Source organism: Bacillus rossius, chromosome 8 (assembly GCF_032445375.1).
Source record: "Bacillus rossius redtenbacheri isolate Brsri chromosome 8, Brsri_v3, whole genome shotgun sequence".
Lineage (NCBI taxonomy): Eukaryota > Metazoa > Arthropoda > Insecta > Phasmatodea > Bacillidae > Bacillus > Bacillus rossius.
This window is the reverse complement of record NC_086336.1, coordinates 18,328,878-18,351,080: the sequence shown is the minus strand read 5'-3', so window position 1 is coordinate 18,351,080 and position 22,203 is coordinate 18,328,878. Positions and strand designations below refer to the sequence as shown.

General features: G+C 37.8%; 1 protein-coding gene across 1 annotated transcript in view; it reads left to right on the top strand.

Moving 5' to 3' along the window:
- The window catches only part of LOC134535549 (tetratricopeptide repeat protein 27), a 186,446-nt gene that overhangs the window by 5,837 nt on the left and 158,406 nt on the right, over nucleotides 1-22,203 (top strand). Inside the window, exon 2 of the mRNA XM_063374719.1 lies at nucleotides 9,071-9,239. Within this exon, the coding sequence (XP_063230789.1) occupies nucleotides 9,071-9,239 (169 nt within the window). The remainder of the gene's footprint in view (nucleotides 1-9,070; nucleotides 9,240-22,203) is intronic.

Sequence of the window (22,203 nt, the reverse complement as noted above, 5' to 3'; positions counted from 1 at the left end):
AGCGATATTTAATCTCTGAACCGCCCCCTTAACAGTGATTTCTCAGAAGCAAGCAGGAATATAGAAACATTTTCAGAGTTAAAAATAGGAATGTCGCTAGTGTTCAAAAAAGTTATTTTCGGATTTTTATTTTTACTTTACATAAAAGCCCCCTCTGAAAGAATATAGGAATATAGCGACACTGTTTTCTAGAAGATAGGGATTTCAATGTTAGTGTTTTATGGCTGGGGCTAAAACTGTTTTCTGAGCTGACTTTTTTTTTCCATTTCAAGTGAATTGAAGAATTGAATAATATAAAAAAAACATTTATTTGAAATGGAAAAAAAAATCATGATAGAAAAGTCAGTATTGCCCTGGCTGTTACATACTGACATTAAAGTCTTTGTATTTTCGAAGACAAAATTGGCTACTCTATCTTCCTAAGGATCTCTGGTTTACCACAGGACAAAGTTGCAGCAGTATCAAGAAAATAGTAGGGCGGCATCAAAAATCTCTGGTTGAAAACAGTTTCGGCTACACTATTAAAAACCAATATAAATTGAATGGTCTGATGCAAGAATGAACCAAGTCAATATACATATTGAGTTTCACAGTATTCAAGATTTAAGTTCATGTGTAACTATTAAATATCTAATGGCTTAATATCATTTGTACTTCTGATACTAATTCTGTATACTATTCATTACAAATCAATGATTGGCATGACAGAGCTAACTACAATTGCATGATTATGTGCATGAATATTATTTTCCAACCACTGAAAGTGATAATTATTGATATAAAAAATATTTAAAATCATGGTAAGTTAGAGTAGTAGCTTTTCCATAAATAAAATAATAAAAAACAAAAAGGGTTTTTTCAACACTAAGGACGATCCTCAATTTAACACTAAATCAGCATTTTGAAATTCCAGCAGGATTTTAGAAATTCACGTTTATAGGTGAGGAACTTAGCTTAGCTAATACTAATTTCAATGAGACATTGGGCCTGATTGTTGTTGCCGCCCTATCGTTTACGTGATACCATTTGCAACTTGATCCTGTGCTTTGCCTTAGGAATGGCTACACTGAGACTGTTTTCAAAAAGACCGGGACTTTAATGTCAGTAAATTATGGCCATTAATTATGAACGTAAAGATATTTTTAAAGAATATGACCTTTAGAACTTGGTCAGACGTAACTGTCTGTAAACTGCCCTAGTTCCATTCTAACTTGATTGTTATGCTTGTCTGTTAGTGATCTTGAAAAACTTATCAAAATTACGTAAACTTATAAACCCGTTTTTCGCAGAAATGGGAACATTTTGCTATAACAAGTTGGAAGTTGGACTTAACTTTAGTGAAGGGAGAATAACACCTTTGTACTCAAGTCCATCACAGGAATCATTTCCTATGTTGGCGGCTTCCAGCTCGTATCTACACGCCTAGGTACATAAGATTGCCTCCTGGTCATTTGCACACCAAGGAACACAAGCTCACATTAGCATACACTAGCTTGCACACAGCCATCAAAATGGTACACCATATCCGAGGCCATCGCAAAGTCTGTCTACGCAATGCCTTGACCACCAGTCCCTCGTACGCCAGCAAGTCACTTGCCATCCACCAGCTGATCCAACTTTCCTCCACTACCTGACATGCCTCCCCGCAGTGCTCGAGTCTTTACTGAGCTATCTGGATTGTCAGTAGAGGTGCTGATCTCACGTAAAGTTCATAGTCCAAGCCACATCAATGAACTAATATAAATACACATATGCATACTGTTACGAATGTGGGAGGCAGGGGTGCGAAGCACGTCAAGTGCGTGGCGGCCTCGCACAGCCACTGTCGTCATGTGTGCGTTCCTTTGGGGATTACTGCAGCCTGGCATCGGCACCACCCCTCTCCTCTTGCCACAATGCCTTTCTTCCTCTGCGCTGTTACCTATTCCCTTACGGCCCGGGAATTCCGCAGGCCACTGCATGGAGTAGCCTGAATGACAATGTTCTGGATGCTTCGAGCATCGAGTCGGCCCGGGATGACGCGACACATCACAACCACTCCAGTTTGTTCCAGAAGCGGGTAAAAGAGGGGGGGGGGGGAATTATGTACTTTGCATAGCATGCTATATGCTAGTTGTAATGGCTGGAAAGGGAGACAGCAGGGGAGAAGTAAAAATGGCTCAGTAGTGATACTAAAGAATTCTTGTTGTAATACTGCTTGTGTTTGTCTACTCTGTTTTCGTAACGGCTAACAATTGATACTACCATATTTATTTTATTTCGTTTAAAGTATCTACAATTTATTTATTCATGTGGAAAAGAGTTATTGATTCAAGCTTATTGATTATAAGTATCATTCATTTTTATGTGAATAGTGGGATTGAAAAGGTAAAAAAGGCTTATAGACTTGAGAGGTTAACTTTATAAGGTAATTAATTTTTGGTATGTGAACACTGTGATTTTAAATATCAAAAGGACTTTTTGACTTAAGTGGGATAGACTTTATAAGTGTAATTTATGTTCAATTGGAGTATTTTTTTCTTCTTTTTATTCAGCTGGAGAGTGTGATTTAACATCATGCCAAAAAAATAATAAAAAGGCAGAAGCAGATAAGAGGTATTATTGTCTGGAGAAATTTACGGTACCTAGTCGTTTTGCGTATGTATGCTTAATCAAGTGCTTGGGGTAGCCACCACGTGGTTGGGGCACGTGGACCTGGCTTGTGACATGTCCCTGGGTATTGACATGGTCCAGGTGAGAACTGGGCTCTATTTCCCCTAAGCCGGCGTGGATTCTAGCCTACCGGCCTGCTCTAAGTGGCAGGAATGCTATGAGTTAATAAAGAGATGGTCATCAGTGGGTTCTCCATGCGTCTGACACGCCTCAGTCCCTGCTCCAAGAGGACCCGTGGTCTTAAGAGAAATACTAGCGATTCTGATTCAGAGCATTTTATTCATGCACACACTTATATAAAAACTAATGCACCCAGTTTTTACATAGAAAGCAGCTAAAAAGACTAACGGTGACTTATCTAGTTTACAGGCTGACCCGGTCACCGCGTCGCCTCGCCCCAAAAGTTGCAGATCGTCATTGTGTGGTTAAATGCTAGCTAGAGCTTAAATTATTATGTTATGCAGTCCGGTGCTCGGGGGGAGCCTCGAGGAAGTACATAAAGGTTTAAGTTGACTTACTATTTGGTGGATGTTAACAGATGAATGCATGCAGGGACAAGTTAACATAACAGAACCCTTAAAACATTACATATTAATTTACATTATGTGTTAAAAATAATTATTTATTTATTTAGAGTTAGGTTCAGATATGAGTGGCCTGGGTAGGGTAGTTTTGGGATAGGCCGCATAGGCACTGCTCCATCCTTCTCATTACCTGAAAATAATTACTCTTGGGACAAGATAAAATACAATAATAAAAGAAACAATAACTACGTTATTATGTCTTTAAAGGGGTGAGGCACAGGTTCTACTCGCACCACTTGCGATGCGGACAAATACACATACAGGCATGTTGGTGGTATTTCGAATAGAGGGTAGTGGTGGGAGGAGAAGGGGCATTAAGTGGGGCGAGACAAATGAGGCTTGGGGAGAGCGTAGTCCCGGTCGACGTTAGTATTATCGAAGGCAACGTGGGAATAACCACCAAAAGAGGTGCCAAAAAGTGCCAGTGAACATTTGTGAGAGTACAGGACACGGAAAAATAGTCCAGTCACTGTAGCCACAAAAATCGTGTTAAGTCACAAAAAAATTGCTCTGTTCTGACTTTTTTGGGACGTTATTAGGATAGATACCAATAGTGTAAAACCAAGTTTGCAACTTCGAAAGACATGTGCTAACTGCGTGGTGCTCGAAAAATTTGTCAGCCTCTTTTTAAGTTTTTTCCTTATAACTTCTAAAAGGTGCATCCTACAAAAAATATCATCCAGTACACTTTTAAATAAGACAATAAATATTTACTACAATTTGAGCTTAACCATAGCTTCATAAGTTTTAATAGATTCCGAGATACAGCACTTTAAAAAATTAGCATTTTTCCCAAAAAGTTAGAAATTTTAGTTTTAGCAGTCTTTCGAGCAGAATATCAGCTAAAATACTCATCCTATAAGGAAAGTTATGGAAAAAAAATTGCAGAGTAGTTATTTATCTTTAATTTAAGCATAATCGGAACCCTGTAAGACCAATAGTTCCCTTGTTATCAGGGAAAAAACAAACATTTAAGGAAATAGGATTTTTCAAGAAATGGATCTCCCAATGTAAATTGTTATTAATATTCCACAGTTATATATATTTAATGTTATAAAAATGACATTACATTTGTAAATGTATCACACCTACATATTTATGAGTCATAGTTGTGAAATAACGTAGGCCTCTTCTTTTGGGTAGGTACCTACCACCTATGGCTGTAAACCGGTTTTTGCTCTTCCGCCGAGGCTAATAAATGAATGAAGGGCCTTTTTTTTTTGTGTGAGGGCAGTCATGGAGTCAAAGAAATAACTGGAAAGTCGTTTGAAAATGTTGCATCTAAAAGGAAAGACAAAGTACGAACCTTGACAGCAGCCACTGTCAAGGTGCACAACAAGCAGGTTGCTATAGACCCACTCACAATATTCCAATGGCTGTGTGTAACGAAAAAGTCTGAAGCCTACCTAAAACACCACTTTACATACGAGTTGGTCCCATATCCCTCTATTCTCCAAAGAGGGAATGAGAAAAGGAACAAAATCATTGTTCTGCTCTGCCTTCACACCCCTCTCAGAAAAAGTTGCTGTTGGAGAAAGTACGTTTGTTGTAATGGACGGAGGGTATTTGCTTCGCAAGGTTATTTGGCAACGGAACAGCTCAGTGAGGGAATTTGTAGCTGCTTACATTACCTACACGTTCATCCATTTTGGGAAAAATGTGTCAGTGGTATTCAATGGCTACCTAGAAGAGGGGCTGCTACATCATTATGCAGCCTCAGCATGTAAAGACATTATTTTTGAAGAATCAGTATTGATCAAAGTGCCCCGAGAAAAGTTATTGTCCAAACCAAAAAAACAAGCAGCGCTCGATAAACTTCATCTAATTGAAACAGAGAAAGCCCCAGAGAATGCTGATTGCCTCATTGCGAGGAGTATGAGCACATCATAATTGCAGGAGAGGATATCGACCTCTTGGTGCTTCTTAATGAAATGGGCTCCAGCATACAAAATGTTTCCTTCCAGAAAAGTGGCAGGGGTGGAACAGGTTGTGAGCAGTTCTCTTCAACACATTTCTTCCTAGAATAGAGTTGTTCCTTCATGCTTTCACTGGTTGTAACACCACCAATGTTTAGCGTCCTTTCAAAACAGCCAGACTTTCTGGATGTGGTTACCACGTTTCTCAACTATGACACCACTTATGAGGAGATAGCCTCTGCTGATAACAAATGTATCATGGCACTGTATGGTGATGGAGATGACTACTCTCTCCACGCCCTTCATTATGGGATATTTTTGGATCTGCTGCCAATGCCAAAGTCCACCTTGCTCGTCTGCCCCAACACAAGAGGCTGCTGCGCAACATTCCTACAGAATCCACCACCAGGTGCAGAAGTGGTTGGGGTTAGAAAAAGAGCTCACCAACTGGGGGTGTACAAGGAGCCAGCAGGGGCTGACACCGGTGACCTCAACCAAGGAACCAGCACTGCTAATCGTGCTGAAGTTCCCGTAATGCAAGTGCCAGAAGGGTGCATAGGAGGGAGCTGCTCCTGCCAGAGAGCAAGGCTGAAATGCTCTGCTCTCTGCAAAGTTTGTCAGGGGAAGACCTGCCTGAATACTCCTCCCTAAGCCATGGCTGAGTTGGATGAAGACGACGACTTTGACGACCCTTTACCAGTAGTATCTAGTAGTAGATCTAATCCGGCAACAGAGGAGTCTTTGGAGCCCCAAGAAGAGCCGCCTGACAAACCTGGGCCTTCCAAAAGAACACAACTGTCTCGCTAAGTGCTTAAAGGTAAGCCAATATTACATACCCACCCCTCCGTTGCGGAAAATTGCCAATTTTCGAAGTGCTGTATCTCAAGATCTATTGAACCTCCAGAGCTGTGATTTTATAGGTACTTTAAGTGTACAGGGTAAATTTTTCCATAGATGCACCTTTTAGAAGTTATAAGCCAAAAACTGAAAAATGGCCGAAAATTTAGAGGTTTTTCAAGCACCATGCAGTTAGCTGCAAAATTGGTTTTACACTATTCGTATCTATCCTAACATATCCCAAAAAAATCAGAATAGTACAATTTTTTTGACCTACAATGTTTTAAATGATTGAGTATTTTTTATTTGATATGATATCCGCATCTTTACTTTTCTCAATTACTATCGCTTGTTCAATACAAAATTACTAATAATTTATCTGTATCTATACCTAATACTTAAGAAGTTTCACTTCTGTAACGCACGGACTCCATGTACACAATTTTTTTTTTTTCATTTGAGTAGCGGCCGATAGCTGTGTGAGTTTTTTGCATGTAGAACTACTGTGACAAAACACTGTTAAATCAGCAAGTAACTAATATTTGCAATGTAATTGACAACCCAACAACCAAACAATAAGAAATGTAGATCATCGTTATCATTTTCAACTGCTTACAGCATGCGGCCAGGTCAGCAAAGTAAAATGCCTCCTTCTTCCTCTGTCATTCCACCATACGTCAATGTTCACTGTACTCCAGTCTTATCCTCTCTCCTGCACTCCTTTAACTATCAGCTTTTCCCACCTCCGTGGTCCTCCTTGGAGACTTCTTCCTGTGTACTTCAACTCCACCATATTCCTAAGCATCCTCTCTTTTCCCATTCTCTGGACATGGCCATACCATCTCATTTTTGCTTTTTCAATGAACTCATTCCTGATATTGTCATGCATTGTCACTGCCAAAATATTCCTCAAAATTCATTCTTATTGCTCTAATCTTCCCAGCATCTTTCTTATCTACAGTCCAAGTCTCTGCTCCATAAATGACTATGGGCACAAAGTAGGTATTGTACAACACTTTTTTGCATTTTGATGGAACCTCCTGATTCCATACCAAATATCTCACACACCTTTATTCCTCGTTGTTGTCCTCACCTTACAATTTTTGCCTTGTTTTTGCCCCCTCCTTCCAACACACTTCCTAGATACTTGAAGGTTTCTACCTGTTTCAACTTAACACCATCCAATTCAATGCATCTCCTTACTCCATTTTTGTTCATGACCATCACTTTACTCTTTTTAGTGCTGAATCTCATACCACATTTCCTCTCTCCCGCACTCCATGCCATTATTTGCGCTTGCATCTCACATTTTTTTCTCCCCACATCATTAAATCATTAGCAAATAACATGGCCTTCATCATGTCTTTTCCAATCTTTTCTTCTACTCTCTTCATAATTCTCTCCAACGCTATAATAAATAGCAGTTGGGACAATGCATCACCCCGCCCCACTCCGTTGGCTTGTTTAAACTACTTTGCCATCCCTCTTTCAGTTCTCACACGGCTTTGTTTCCCTTGTACATACTCCTCACTCTACTTATTAACTCTTCTTTAATCCCAGCTTCTTCCGTAGCCTGCCAAACACATTGTCTTTTCACATCCAGGAATAACATTAGTAGATCTTTCCCAAATTTGTATCCTCTCTCCATCATGGTAGACCTCCCCTCTCTAAACCTATAGTGCTCCTCACACCATTTTTCTACCATGCCCTTCCTTATCTTCTTTTCCAAGATCTTTTCATGCACCTTTGCACATTGGCACATCAAAGAGATCCCCTTATAGTGCTTACATCTTTTCCTGTCTCCTTTCTTAAAAACTGGCACTATTATCACTTTACTTCAGTCCTTGGTACACATTTTTCTCTCCAAATACACCTCAAAATATGCCTTTGATTTCGAAAAGCTACATGTGTATTTATTTTATGTACGTATCAAAAACCCCTCGACTGTTTTTGCTCATACATGAACTTAAAAATTCCATTAGCTGTACATGCCTTCCTACCAAATTTTATCTAAATGCAATCAACGGTTTAAAGTTATTGTTGTACACAGTCACATAAAAAAGCCAATCACTCTAGTTGTTATGGAGATCTCACTTTGCTCGGTTGACAAATAGGACCTTGTATTGATAGTGAAGAGATTTAGTGCAAGGGCTGTCAATTTATAGCTCACAGACCATCTTTGACTCGCCTAGACTTGGGCAGTGTACCAACAGGGAATCACTAAACTGCTAAGCTAAATAATTTTATTCAATTTCGTAAATTATACAGGTTAAAATCTATAGATGAGAGGTGTGATTTTACTGATATAATTCTAACACAAACTCAAATGGTATAAATTTAAAGAAAAGTGGGTGGTTTGCTGTTGATACTAAAAATACCATATGCATTGGAATGGATAGTTTAATTAATAAGTATAGCAGGCTTTCCATGCCTTTGTCTAAGTTTTCTTTGCATTTGGGTTCTAGACACGTCAAAGGCGATGTTTTTACTGATGTTTTAGTTAATATTGTAGTCGCCATATTTAGGGCTGCTGTCTCCTTTCAAGATCCTCGGCAGAAGACTGTGAGAAAAAAATTGAAATGCTAAAGTGGAAAAACTGGGCAGAGAGTAAAGCAGTAAAGCAAACCTTTTGTGTGAGAATCCAATAGCTAAAACGTCAGAAAGGTAACAGAATTCATTGTTGTGCTTGAAAAACTAATGCCATGCAATACATTTCTTGAAGTGGAACAAAAGAGAAAGTAGGTTACCCGTAATAAGTGTTGGGAAAGTAAATAAATGAATTATAACTATCTGTAGCTTGATGAGAAACAAATAATAGAATCTATGATATAAGTGTAAAAGAGGTAAAGGTTTTAAATTGTTTTGAAATTCTACAGTATGTGCCATTTACTACTTTACCCAACACCTGAACTGCATTACACTACCTACAGGCAGACAGCTGGGTAAAGTTGTTTACTATGATATTTGTTTTCATGGTTGTAATTGCATCCCTGCAGGCTTATTATTATTATTCTTGTTGTTGTTGGTTGTTGTTCATAAATTGTGTGGTTCCATTTATTACTCTATCTCATTTGCTTTCAGGTAAAACATCTTGTGATTGCACTCAAGAGAATTTTGATTTACTGAATTCTACAGTTAGTAAAAAAATATTTAGTACAGGTTTGAAAAGAAATGCAGATGAAGATGAGACACTTGATAATAGAATACAGAAGTCAGTCAGATCGTACATGGAAGATGGTTCTGTTGACATGTAAGCTTTATTGAACTAAGCATACTTAATTCAGTCAACTTGTGCTAACAATTCCAGATACCTATTTAATGTGTGTGTATGACATAAAACAAGGGAAAAAAGTGTTTTTTTTTATTTGCCATGGAGAAGTTTAATAGGCCTACATTCATAGAAAGTGTGTTTTTAATAGGTATATGGCTACAAGTCTAAATTAACTTACATTGGGGTTTGAGTAATATTCTGCTACCTAGTGATGATGGTTTGTGATTATCATTAGTTATTTTAGAATGTTAATGCAAAATTTTATTGGTGAAGAAAGGAAATCTATTTAATAGTTTGATCAACAGACAAGGTTTTTCCTAGATTGTCCTTGCCTGACTCTCCAAGCAGTTCTTAGTGTGTGACACAGATAAAAGTATCACAGCATTTTCATTCTTCACATAAAAAATGACTTTGGGTTCACTTTAGTGGTTTTCCCTTTTTTAAACCTTTCATTTATGACTTCTGGTGCTAAGTTTAAATTCAGAAAGCACAAAATTCATAATCCCCAAAAGAAGCCAATGAGCATGTCGTCTGCTAGGGAGCGCTATGTTTAAACTCTGAGACGCCATATTTTTTTGTACTACTAGTTGACGGCGCTGAATTCAAACACCAGAAGAGCGCCAAGTTTAAATTTAATATTAAATTACAGACATCCATGTTGTCTGCTATTAAATTTAAATACTAAAGGCCACCATATTTTTTTTATAGTTCTTGTTTGTGTTTAAATACAGAGAAAACCTTGGATTGACATAGTGGTAGATACTCTTGAATGTTTTAATTTGCTATCACTCTAAAATAGCTATCCTCATAGGCTTAAGCATTTCCATTATAGTGATACCTTCATAAGAATGCTTATAGGCATTTTTGTTTTAGTGCCAGCTTAGCCTTTTTTTTGCAATTAGTAATAGCTAATTCTTTTCCAGTGTTCCGCTTATTAAAAATATATGTTTATAGTACATATATTAATAAGTCAAGTCATAATTTCTTTTACTATTAAACATATTTCTGTTTTAGGTAAATAAAAAAGTACTGCATGAAGTTATATAATCATAGAGTGTTAAAAAATTCATAATTTCAGCTATGGTCAGAACTTAAGCTATCTGCATAATATAAATAGTGTTGTGAGAGGCTATCCCAGCCTCTGTGCGTGGAGACGCGGTCGCACCGCGCCAGTAGCAAGCCTCGTGGGAGGGCAGGTTTATTTTAAAACAGATGCATGACTCCCTCGGGCCTGTATCGAGAGAGAGCCCGGAGCTTTGAAAACAAATTATTAAATTTACTTGTACAGTAAACTCCCGGTATATCGTGCCCTGATTGATCGCGGAATCGGGTATATCGCGGGTCAAACCATGTCCCCCAATCAGAAATGAATAATAATAATAATAATGGAATAAATGGTTGACAGCCGATTAGGATAATTTTGCGTCGTAACTCACAAACTAAGCATCGGGCAGAAAAAAGCCTAGGCGTAGAAAATGTCCGCAGTGAAATTCTAAACAAGATATCTCCATACATTATTCCTCTATCTTGTAGGGTTTTCAAACTATGGTCCAATACAGCCCAGAGTTATTTTCTGAAACACTAGTTCTTAACGTCGCTTTATCTCACAAATTAAGCATCGGACAGGGGACCCGATAAAGCCCACCGTCCAGCGACATCAACCAACGTGACTCGGCTGGGGATTGATGTTGGATAGGCTTGGATGACTGCAAATGCTGGGAGGGGAGAGGCGCAGCAGCTGGGAGGGGAGAGGCGCAGCAGCTGGGAGGGGAGAGGCGAGCCGAGAATATGTGACCAAGACACCCGGGTAGTCGGGAGGGGTGGAATATAAGCGCTAGTGATGAGAGGGGCGATGAGTAAGCCGAAAGGGGGGAAGTCTGGTGACCTTGAGTATGTAGTTCGCTCATTTCCCATCTGCACACTTCTCGTGGTCACGTGTGCTGACAAGCGGAGACAAGTCATTGTTGACCGTACGTTATTGAAGACGTGTTTTTACAGTCAGTCTTGTTAGCGCTTGGTACGATGTCACAGAAACGAAAAACTTATTCTATAGCAGATAAACTAAAAATCATTGAGCGTGTGAAAAAAGGTGAGACGAAAGCAAGCATATCACGTGAGTGCGGTATCCCAGAAGGTACAGAAAGACAGAGTGAGCCCAATCATGTCCCGTTGCTTCACCTGGCAAACTTAAAGCATTATGCAGAACAGAAACGCACTGCATTAGTACGCCAAACAAAAATGTCCGATTATTTTAAGAATAGGTACATAAGCATATGTAATGCATACATATATTTTAGTGATTGTGTAAACGCTCCACGCTGTAAATGTAAATTTGAGGGCAGTTTTTTATTTTTATTTAATGTCTGACCTGTCCCATTCTGTGCTGTCTTGGCAGGAGAGGCTGTGGTATTATGTATAGCAGTAAATTGAGCGGGGTAGTTGAAGTATACTGTCGGAGAGGGAAAAGGTGGGAGGGAAAGATAAGGCGTAGAGAGAGTTAGAGATTGGAGCAGGCAGAAACACGGGAGGGGGAGGCGGTGGGGGAGGAAATGTGTTCACGCAGCACCATTGAATATGTATACATATTCAATGGCAGCACACAGGCAGAGCATGAATCACTTGACTGAGCAGCGTCGCTGCGTACAAGGCAAAATCAGGTAGTCCAGTGTTTAAAATTCCACTCCAGAATCTTCCCATTTAGTGTGGAGCACTTACACTAACTATGACCTATTTTATTTTTTTACATCTTTTATGGTACAGTATGTACTGTATTAATTGCTATTTTACTGAACATCTGTATATAAATGTTTTGTTACAACTTGAACCTACAGACGTAATATTATTGTGTAAGTCATTGTATTATACATGTTCATCTTTTTACTTTGGTATAATGTTTTAACATTAAATAGTAAAGTAAATCAGCTAGCGTATTTTTAATCTTTGCAGAGGAATTCCCAGTGGTCCAATACTTACGTGAACCATACTGTACCACTTTTGCCGTGAGGTAGTAAACAAGCCCCGGAAATGTTTATGTGTAGCGGCCCACTTGCCGATCCGAGCCACACACACACTCAGCAACTCGACACAGGGTTTGGTGGAATAAGTAAATACAAAGTTTAACAGACTTTTTACTACGGCGCCACTGATTGCGCTAAAATTAATTTGGCACAATTTTTGTTTCCCACATGTGACCATTTATAATTTACTGTAAACATGGATAATAAAGTTTAACCACTTGCCACGATAGACGGTTCTTTATTTTTTTATTGTACGAATGCTAGAATCGTTCTTCCCGTATCTGCGGCCTACTTCTGCAAAGACACGTTATCAGTAAGTAAATCTAGAATTTTTATTTTGTCAATCAAACTCAGTACTTTGCGATTCATATTCGGTTTGAAGTATCTCTACGGCCTTTCTATTTAGAAGACTTTGACCACAGAATCGTGTGTAACCGCACACACTGCACTTACTTTGTTACGGACACTCAGACGAAGCAGATACTGTGGCTGACACCACGAGACTGGCAGCAGCGTGTGTGCCGCACGTTTGTATGGCGGCGTGTGGCGCGCTCGTAGGCCGTGCGACAAAATGTGCGCGGCACGCGGAAAAATAAATTCAACATTTAATATTTATCTTTAAAATTTATTATTTTTATTATTTTTTCACCCGCGTTTAGTGAAAACTGCGGATGCAAAATCCGCACATAAGGCGGGCTGTCTATACTGTGCGTGCTTGCCGACCTATTAGAACACAGGCGGTGTTTTATGCCTTTTGACCTTAGTCACATCGAAACATCGTGGTTATGCAACAACGCGGGTAAAAGTTATGTCCCCCGACAACCGCTTTAAATAGGGAGTGTACTGTACCTGGAAATTTACCAGCTAAAAGTAGCGTACACAGCAGAATGGGATATTGAAAATTAATTTGTCTCTGACACAATTTACCAGTTACAAGTAACTTGCAAATTGACCCATAACACTTACACTTACTCTTGTTACTACAAGTAACAAATAACAACAGTCATTCATGTAAGATTTTACTTAGACTTGAAACTGAGCAGAGTGATACTATTTTAACAATAGGAAATTAGTGCTATACTTTCTATCATTTCTTACTGCTAAAAGCATCTCACACTGGTTTGGGTAACCCCTAACCTAATTTTACCCCGTTTTCACGAGCCATGTAAAAGCAATCTTCCCTAAACCAAAGCTAACCTAACAAAAAAGAAATAAATAAAATATTTAATTCTCCGCGTCTTTGGAACCCCCCTCCGTCCTTCCCCTTCGGTCCATATCAGAAACAGCCTCTTCTTGGCTGTTGGAAGTTTGCCAGATTCTCGAGGATGACTAGGATGACATCGTTCAGGAACTGTACGAAGCCAGCCTGGTCCGGGTCCTCCGCAATCAGCTCAATGGTGGCCTCCTGGAGCTCCACCCCCTGATATTGCTGGACTTCATCAGAACCGGGATAGTAATTTTACTCCTGCCATGATGATGTTTCCGAAACAAGTTCATACCTTGGTGGTGATGAAGGACTCCATCTCCTCAACCAAACCAAAGTTCTGTGCAGCCATGGCGAGAATCAGAGTTAGAATGAGTGCCGCTGGACGCGCCCTTGCCGGCTATGCATCCCTCGAAAACAAAAGCAATCCTTAGGGTTTGTCAATATCTATCACAATCACATCCAGCTCGCAGCCCTCGAGACGCGTCCCAGCGGCATCACGGCCAGCCATCCCCTACAGTTCCAAACAACTGTTAGTTAAGGCGAGTTCACGTCAAAACCATTGGTTTGTTCTTCCACATCACTTCAGTTTACCCAAGATTTGATCGTTCAGGAAATCCACTCCAGCTGACTTGAAGTTGTGTCAGAAATCTCATGGATTTTATTAATCAAATGAATGTCTGGATATTTTGTCGCTTGAAATTTTTCTGAATAAAAACCACCTTTGAGTTCATTACCATCTAGATCTGAAAAGTAGTAGGTCCAAGCACTTTCGCCACCTTAAAAATCACATGAGACCAATTCACAGTATAGCCTTAAGGGAAAAAAAATCTTGGATCTCAATATTTGTACATAGTCGCTTACCTGAGCCTTAAGTCACCTGGGAAGAGTTTTTTTTCACATCATTGTAAACTGTTGTAGGATGAGAATTATCTTTTACCTGGTCAGGACTCGTGCCAATAGCCCATGAAATCTGCCGTTCTATATTTTCATACTTTTTGGCAAAAGTTTCATCCATTTTTAATTTCCCTGAGCCTACAGCTCGGTAAACAAGAGAGATTTAAGATTTATAATAAAACATTCAACAGTCGAGGGTTTTAGTTGATTGTTAGTCATGAAATGATTTATTCAGTGTTTTTTCACTAAGGCCTGAAACAGTTTATTATAAAATTTCATTTCTCTGTCGAACTGCACATGCTTGAACGTGCCAGAAGCATTTAAAATATGGTTCATATCTTCTTGACTGGAACAGTGTAAGCATGTTTCAAGTATGTATCTATAGCTGTTAAAATATATCTGAAACATTTATTCATACTGTAATAAGGCTGCATTTCAAAGAGATCAATCTAAAAGATCTCCAAGGCAATGAGTGATTACCTTTTTGCGAGGGAATACTCTACGTTCGCCTTTGTGAAGTTCCCAAGTGTCAATAGTCATTTTAAAAAAAATAATTTTTTTATATATCCCAATCAATATTGGCCAGTGTCTTAATAAATTTTTACATTATCCTCACGTAGAGAATTCTTCAAGGTATTTCCTTACATATGAGGTTCAGCAGGTCGCCCACGAGTTGTAAAAGCTAGGTAAACGATATGTGGTTCGTGGTATCAACCTACCTTAGATAGGCCACCACATCAGATTGCACATCGTGTACAGTGACCAAATCATTTTTCAACGAATCAAAGTCACGTCTTTGCGCATGTAAAGCCTCGTATTTTGACACAAAAATTTTCTTTAGCTCAGTAAAGTTCAATTTTCTCGCCAGCAGCTCTTGAATCTTAACAAAAAAAATTAATGAGTATGGCTATCCGCCTGACGTAGGTAACTGTCCACACCCCTATGCATGTCACATGATACAATCACAATTTTCTTCAGCTAATTAAAAAAAATTTTACCCAGCAGATGTCATATCGTGACTAGCAGACAACAGAGTTTTCACTTTAACAATAATTTGTTTCACATCACCGTGAGGTAATTTTTCTAGAATCTTAGAGAAAAAGAGTCTCGGCTGTTAACCTCATCCTGTCTTAGGTTAAGGACCACAGTTTTGTGGAAATCACTTGTGGCAACAAGCCCATTTTTTAGTACATTCATGTCTCATTCTAAGTTATTCGCCAGTGCACTAAATTCTTGTGTGCTGGTGCCAGAAATGACATCAACGTAATTATTTGGTGGCTGCAATCGCCCGCGTCATGAGGAACTCAAACACCATGCAGATGTTTCCTGCCAACCTGACAGTCTCCATCTTCTGTAATAGCCAAGCATGACTCTTGCTGACGTTTATGACCGCCCCTTCCAAATTTGGAGATGGTCAAGTTCATTCTTCACGAACGTAACACTTAGAAGTGATCAAAGCCACAGCGGTAATGCCCTTTTTGTAGAGGAAAATCATTAGCTACGACAAAAAAAGTAACCATTCTTGCTATTCGAACAGCAGCACACACATCTTTATATTTATTGAATAAAAGGATATTGGATAAGAAACAGTAAAATACAAGTCCTAAGGCTGTTCAAGGCTCCAGCTATGATATATCTTGTAGTATTATGCAAAAGATGCCCGTGATGTTGTTCTCGTTTATTTATCAAATCATCGTGAATAACACTATGTGACATTTTTAAAATTTTTGGAACAATATTTCCAGACTGTATGGTTATTTTAGAAGTATTTTTTATGCTGATGTCAAATATGATTTGACTTTTCCTGTATCACATAAGATTTTTATACAATTCAGTTTTGAGTATTTTTGAAGGGGCAGTAAGACACCCGTGGCCTGAAAAAGCGTTTTCGGATGCTAAATTGTGCATAACTTCTTTAATACTTTGTTTATAATGATGATTTGGTACATAATTTAGATAATAATGTAAATGAATTATTAAAACTGAAAACATTAAAATTGTTATGTTACAAGAGAGAATATAGCTGAAAATTAAAATTAATTTGGTTTTCACTAATTTTCTCTCTTGTAACATAATACTTTTGAATGGTTTCACTTTTAATTATTCATTTACATTATCATCTAAATTATTTGCTACAATCTTAATTATAAACGAAGTATTAAAGAATTTATTTGCTATTTAGCAACCCAAAATACTTGTTCAGACTAAGAGTAAATAAAACCCCTTAAGTAAATGAAATGTTTGGACAGTGAACAATTTAATTGAGTTTCATTCGTATATTTTATAACCTAGTATGAAATTGCAATGTACTTGCATTACAGTGGACAATAGTATAATTTATTTATTTTTTTATTTTTTTATTTGTAATTTGTCACATGCCCACCAACAGTCATAGACTTTAGTGGTGGGCACTACATGCAATAACAGGAACACAGTTATCACTACCAGTGTATGGACTCCCACCTCCATCGGTACCATGGGAGGAAAACATCTACAGATGGCCAGCAAACGAGAGCAAGAGTACCACACACTAGCAGTGATAATAACAAAACAGACAAAACACTAACAAAGGTTAAAGAACCATAACACATAACACATAAAACATATAGGTAAGATCATATCATTAAGTGTTAAGAGAACAACTGAAGGAAAAATAATACAGATATGACAGACATAAATCAGAATTTATAATTAAACACTGTTGGAATTCAAATATAGATTATTGTAGTTTGTTATAAGTCTATAAATAATATCATTATTAGTATGAAGAGCGTAAGCGGGAATTGAATTGAGGAATTCTTAAGGCAGTATTGTCAAGAAAATAAGGACATCTGAATTTACGAATGTAACAATTATGAACAAAAAGGGCATCATGATAGGCCCTACGGTCTACCAGAGGTGTCCAAGTGGGGTGTGGGAGGTTCATCGTAATAATTAAATCTATAACTTTATTTTGAATACTTTCAATTTTTTCAGTATCTGTTAAGTTGATGCCATTCCAGATAACAGAACCATATTCTAATTTTGATCTTATAAGTGCCATGTAAAGAGAGATAAGTGAGCCTGAGTTGGTTGCATAAGAAGTAATAAATTTTATAAGCGCTAGAGTTCTTCGTGCATAGGAATATATGTGATCTACATGTTTATGGAAATATAAATTTGAATCAAGAATGATACCGAGATCCTTTGTGTAGTGGGCTTGAGAGATAATAGAATTCGCTAATTTGTATGAGTATTTAATTGGATGGTATTTCCTAGTGAAAGATATGACCTTGGTTTTATCTTTGTTGAGTTTGTCCAGGTTTCTTAGACACCAATTATTAACTTTAATGATATCTTCTTGTAATAATTCACAATCCTCTAAGGAATAAATAATTTTATAGATTTTTAGGTCATCCGCAAAAAAGAATGCCAGTAGAGTAGGAAAGTACTTGTGTAATGTTGTTAATAAATATATTGAAGAGCAGAGGTGAAAGAGTACCTCCCTGGGGAACACCAGAACCCGCATTATACTGAGAAGATCTATGATTGTTGATCGATACAAAAAAACTTATAAAGGTTGAACTTGTTAATTTCATATAACAAGATGGATGAACAAAATTAATGTAGCATATTCATAATTTCACTTCACTACACATTTTATTTATCTATGAACCATAAAATCAGTAATTTGTATTTATATCTTTGAAGGTAAAACTTCCTTGCTCAAGTAATGATATTTGTTTAACGAATAAGAATAGTTTTTTTTCACAGTTCATATGTAATATTATATGACGAATATTTGTAAAACAATCTGGTATTGGTGGAAAAGATTTAACAAAAATTATTGCTAGCTAATAAAAGTTTTGTTTGGAAGGAATAGAGAAAAAACGAAAGGGAATTGATATAGGAACTTCGAATAGGAAAGACATGATATTTTTATGACTGCTGAAATTGAACTTGTAACTGGTGAAATATCTTGAAGAATGATAAGAAATGATAGTAAATCGTAATAATATTAATGATTTGAAGAGAGTTAGGGAAATAAAGAAGAATTATTATTTATAAGAAGATTTGAGTACTACAAGTCGATACCAGGAAGAAGACTACGAGTATAAACTACGAAGACTGAAATCACATTAAGGCGTTTCCAGGACGAAGAAAGAAGTATTTCTAATATTCAACTGTACGAGAACATACAGAAACGACCAGAGGCGTTCCCAGGACGAAGACGATCAACGATAGGCGTTCCCAGGACGAAGACGATCAACGATAGGCGTTTCCAGGACGAATATGATCAACGATAGGCGTTTCCAGGACGAAGACGATCAACTATAGGCGTTCCCAGGACGAAGATGGTCATCTAGAGGCGTTTCCAGGACGAAGGTTTGAAACAACGAAAGGCGTTCCCAGGACGAAGACGACTCGTTAATACTAGGCGTTCCCAGGACGAAGGTACAAGACAGCGAATGGGCGTACCAAGGATGAAGACGCAGAAGATTCATTGCTGAGGTCCTGGCTGAAAGAAGGCAAACCTAGTAACGCATAGTTCGTTACCACGGAACTGTAATAACAGGTCGGTTATATAATGATGAATGAATGTCACCACATTTATTAGCTTGCAAAACTGACAATCGGGACTAATTAATATCACTTGAAATCCCTTACTAAATCTTTTCACACTACCAGATTGCTAAAGTTAAGGACAACTTGAGTTAAAATTCACAAAATCGTTGTATACAAGCTAATCCAAGGTTTTACGAATTTTTCCACTATAAACCCAACTCTACCCCTCAATAGTCCGGACAATAATAAAAGAAATTTTAATTAATGGTGTGTAGTACAAATTAATTAAAATAGAAGTAATTGTAAGGGTTATTCATTATTACAACTTCGTAGAAGTTGTTGGCGCCCACAAATTAAATTAAATGATTCATTCTGTTGTTCTTATCATATAAATACACGAGAACGAGTCTAAGTACTTTCGAGTCTTATAAAGTCAAATATATTTATTATAAATAATAAAGAATTTGATAGCTAAGGCCCGTTTAGATTGGCTACCACAACGTGGGGCTATAAATCAAAGGATTAGCACGAAGTATATTGACCACAACAAACTGAAAATTTTAACTCAAGTTTAGAGATCCCACATACATGATGTCAGAAGAAAACAGGAACACTTATTTCTTGAGGGGAAATAATTCAAGGGCTACATCAGAAACAGATCCATCTGAAAACACAGATCAAAGTGAAATAGACAGTTACATCAGACAGGGTGACGTACCACCACCGCAAATAGGCGAAGTAGATACGAGAATAAGGGAAACTAACATGTCAGGAATGGAACAAATATTTAGGTTCATACGCGAAGCGGATGAGAAACGTAGACAGGAAAAGCGCGAAGAGGAGGAGAAACGTATACAGGAAAAGCGCGAAGAGGAGGAGAAACGTAGACAGGAAATGCGCGAAGCGGAGGAGAAACGAGAACAAAAAGAACGCGAAGCGGAGGAGAAACGTAGACAGGAAATGCGCGAAGCGGAGGAGAAACGAGAACAAAAAGAGCGCGAAGCAGAGGAGAAACGGGAACAAAAAGAACGCGAAGCGGAAGAGAAACGTAAACAGGAAAATCAGGAACTATTAGAAAATATTAGGCAAATGAATACAGCCATGAATAGAATGTTAACGGACACAGAAAGAAAATTTTCTATAGTATGTGATAGGTTAGAAGGAATAGAAGGGGATCTATCTAAAGTAGAAGAGAAAGTAAATGAAAAATTGAAAGAATGTGAAAGTAAATGTCAAAATATTGCGGTAACTATAGTCGAGGAAAAATTAGACATAACCAACAGACGAAATGAAGTGAGATTTGAGGGAGTAGAAGGAAGAATCGGTGAAATAGAAAAAGAAATGCAGTTGCGAAATACAGTTGGAAATCATAGAGAAGTAGAGGTAATACATTCACAGACTACAATACCGGAAACTATTAATTTAACTAATTCCGCAGGAATTATTCGAGGTTCGGATATGAATAATAGCATCATGCAAACAGCTATAACAGATCCGATATTAGCTTTACATCATCCAGCTAAGAAATGGTTAGACAGCATACCAACTTACTCCGGAATTAGCACTGAAAATCCTATGCGATTTTTGAGAGCATTCGAAGAATATTGCAAAACTTTCGCACTACACGAAGCCGATAAGTTGAAATGTGTGAGTCATTGTTTAAAGAATACAGCTTTCTTTTGGTGGGAAATGTTACAAGATACTGTTACTGAGTATGAAACATTTAGAAAATTATTCACACAACAATTTTGGAATACTAGGGTTGAGAGTAATCTAAGGATCCAGTTACATGCCGAAAAATTCGACAAGAAAAATAAAAGTTTAGAAGCACATGTTAGTGAAATGTACGAACGAACCAGGTATCTAGATTGTAGAATGGAGGATGCGGAGTTAGTTGCACTAATATTATCGCAACTACCTATTAAATATCAATTACAGTTTGCGGGTAGACAATTTTCAAATATTGTCGAATTCAAGGAACAGTTATTAGTGTATGACAAACTCGAAAAGTTGGATAGAACGACGACGAACAGGGAAACATACGAACGTAGAGAACCGAATGAAAATCGTAACAATAGTAAACCGAATGTACCTCTGTATTCTAATTGGCACCAAAGAAAATTTGAAAATACAGTAGAACAGAGACCACCGCGAGTTAACACATTGGGATTCGATAATTATAAACGAAACTGGTATGACAGAAACCAATACCATAGGAAGAATTTTTGGAAATATGGTAACCAGAATTATAATAGAAACAATTATCAGGAATCAGATAGGAGATATAAATTTTCAAGACCACAAATGAAGGGAAATTGGAGAAGGAATGATGACTATTGTAAAGATACACAGAACGCAGGAGTGGCGGTGACACAGATGACACAAAATGCGAATACCATTGAAAATACGTCACAGGAACAGACAAATACTAGATTTCCGACGCAAGGATACAAACCAAGGGACCAAGTCGTATGTAATTTAGTTAAAATACCAGAATGGAGACCAAACACCAAACTTACGTTTGAAAATTCAACACATCCGAACGGACAAGGAGGAAGTAATGTAATGAGTTTTAACAACCGTGAGTTTAATTCAAACGCGATATGGCATTCGCCAGAGGCTAACCAAAATGCGCAACAGTTAAACTAAGTAGGGTTAGAGAGGATAGACTCCGAACGTCTAACCCAAAACCAGAGAATGGAGTCGAAAATAACTATAGCGGAAAAACGGTGAATATGTCTATGAGAAGCAAGACGAAACAATTACACACTATAATTTTAAATAACAATGACAGGGAATTTTTAAGCGATGAAACAAATGAAGAAACCGCGATTAACGACAAAGAAGCTTTAAGTCCTGAAATAACTTTAATAATAAACGGAGTAAAAGTACCAGTATTGTTAGACAGTGGGGCTGAAATTTCTTGTATCAGTTCTGACTGCGTCGAGATGATTGAAAGTTCAGGAATAAAATTGCCTATTCTGCCTGTACCGAACTTAAAGATCTTAGGTGTGACGACTAAATGTAGTACAATCATCAACAAACAGACATTATTAGAAGTAAATGGACTTGGAACAACTAAGTTAGTACCAGTACTAATTGTTAATGGATTGTCGAAACTCATTATTCTAGGTACTGATTTTCTAACAAAATTCAATGTTATATTAGATTTTAGAAGATGTCTAGTTACTATTAATGACGACGAATCGTCATCAACCACTACGGTAAATTGGAAATTTACTGATCATTGTTTATGCACGTTAAATAAGAAAAGAAGGGA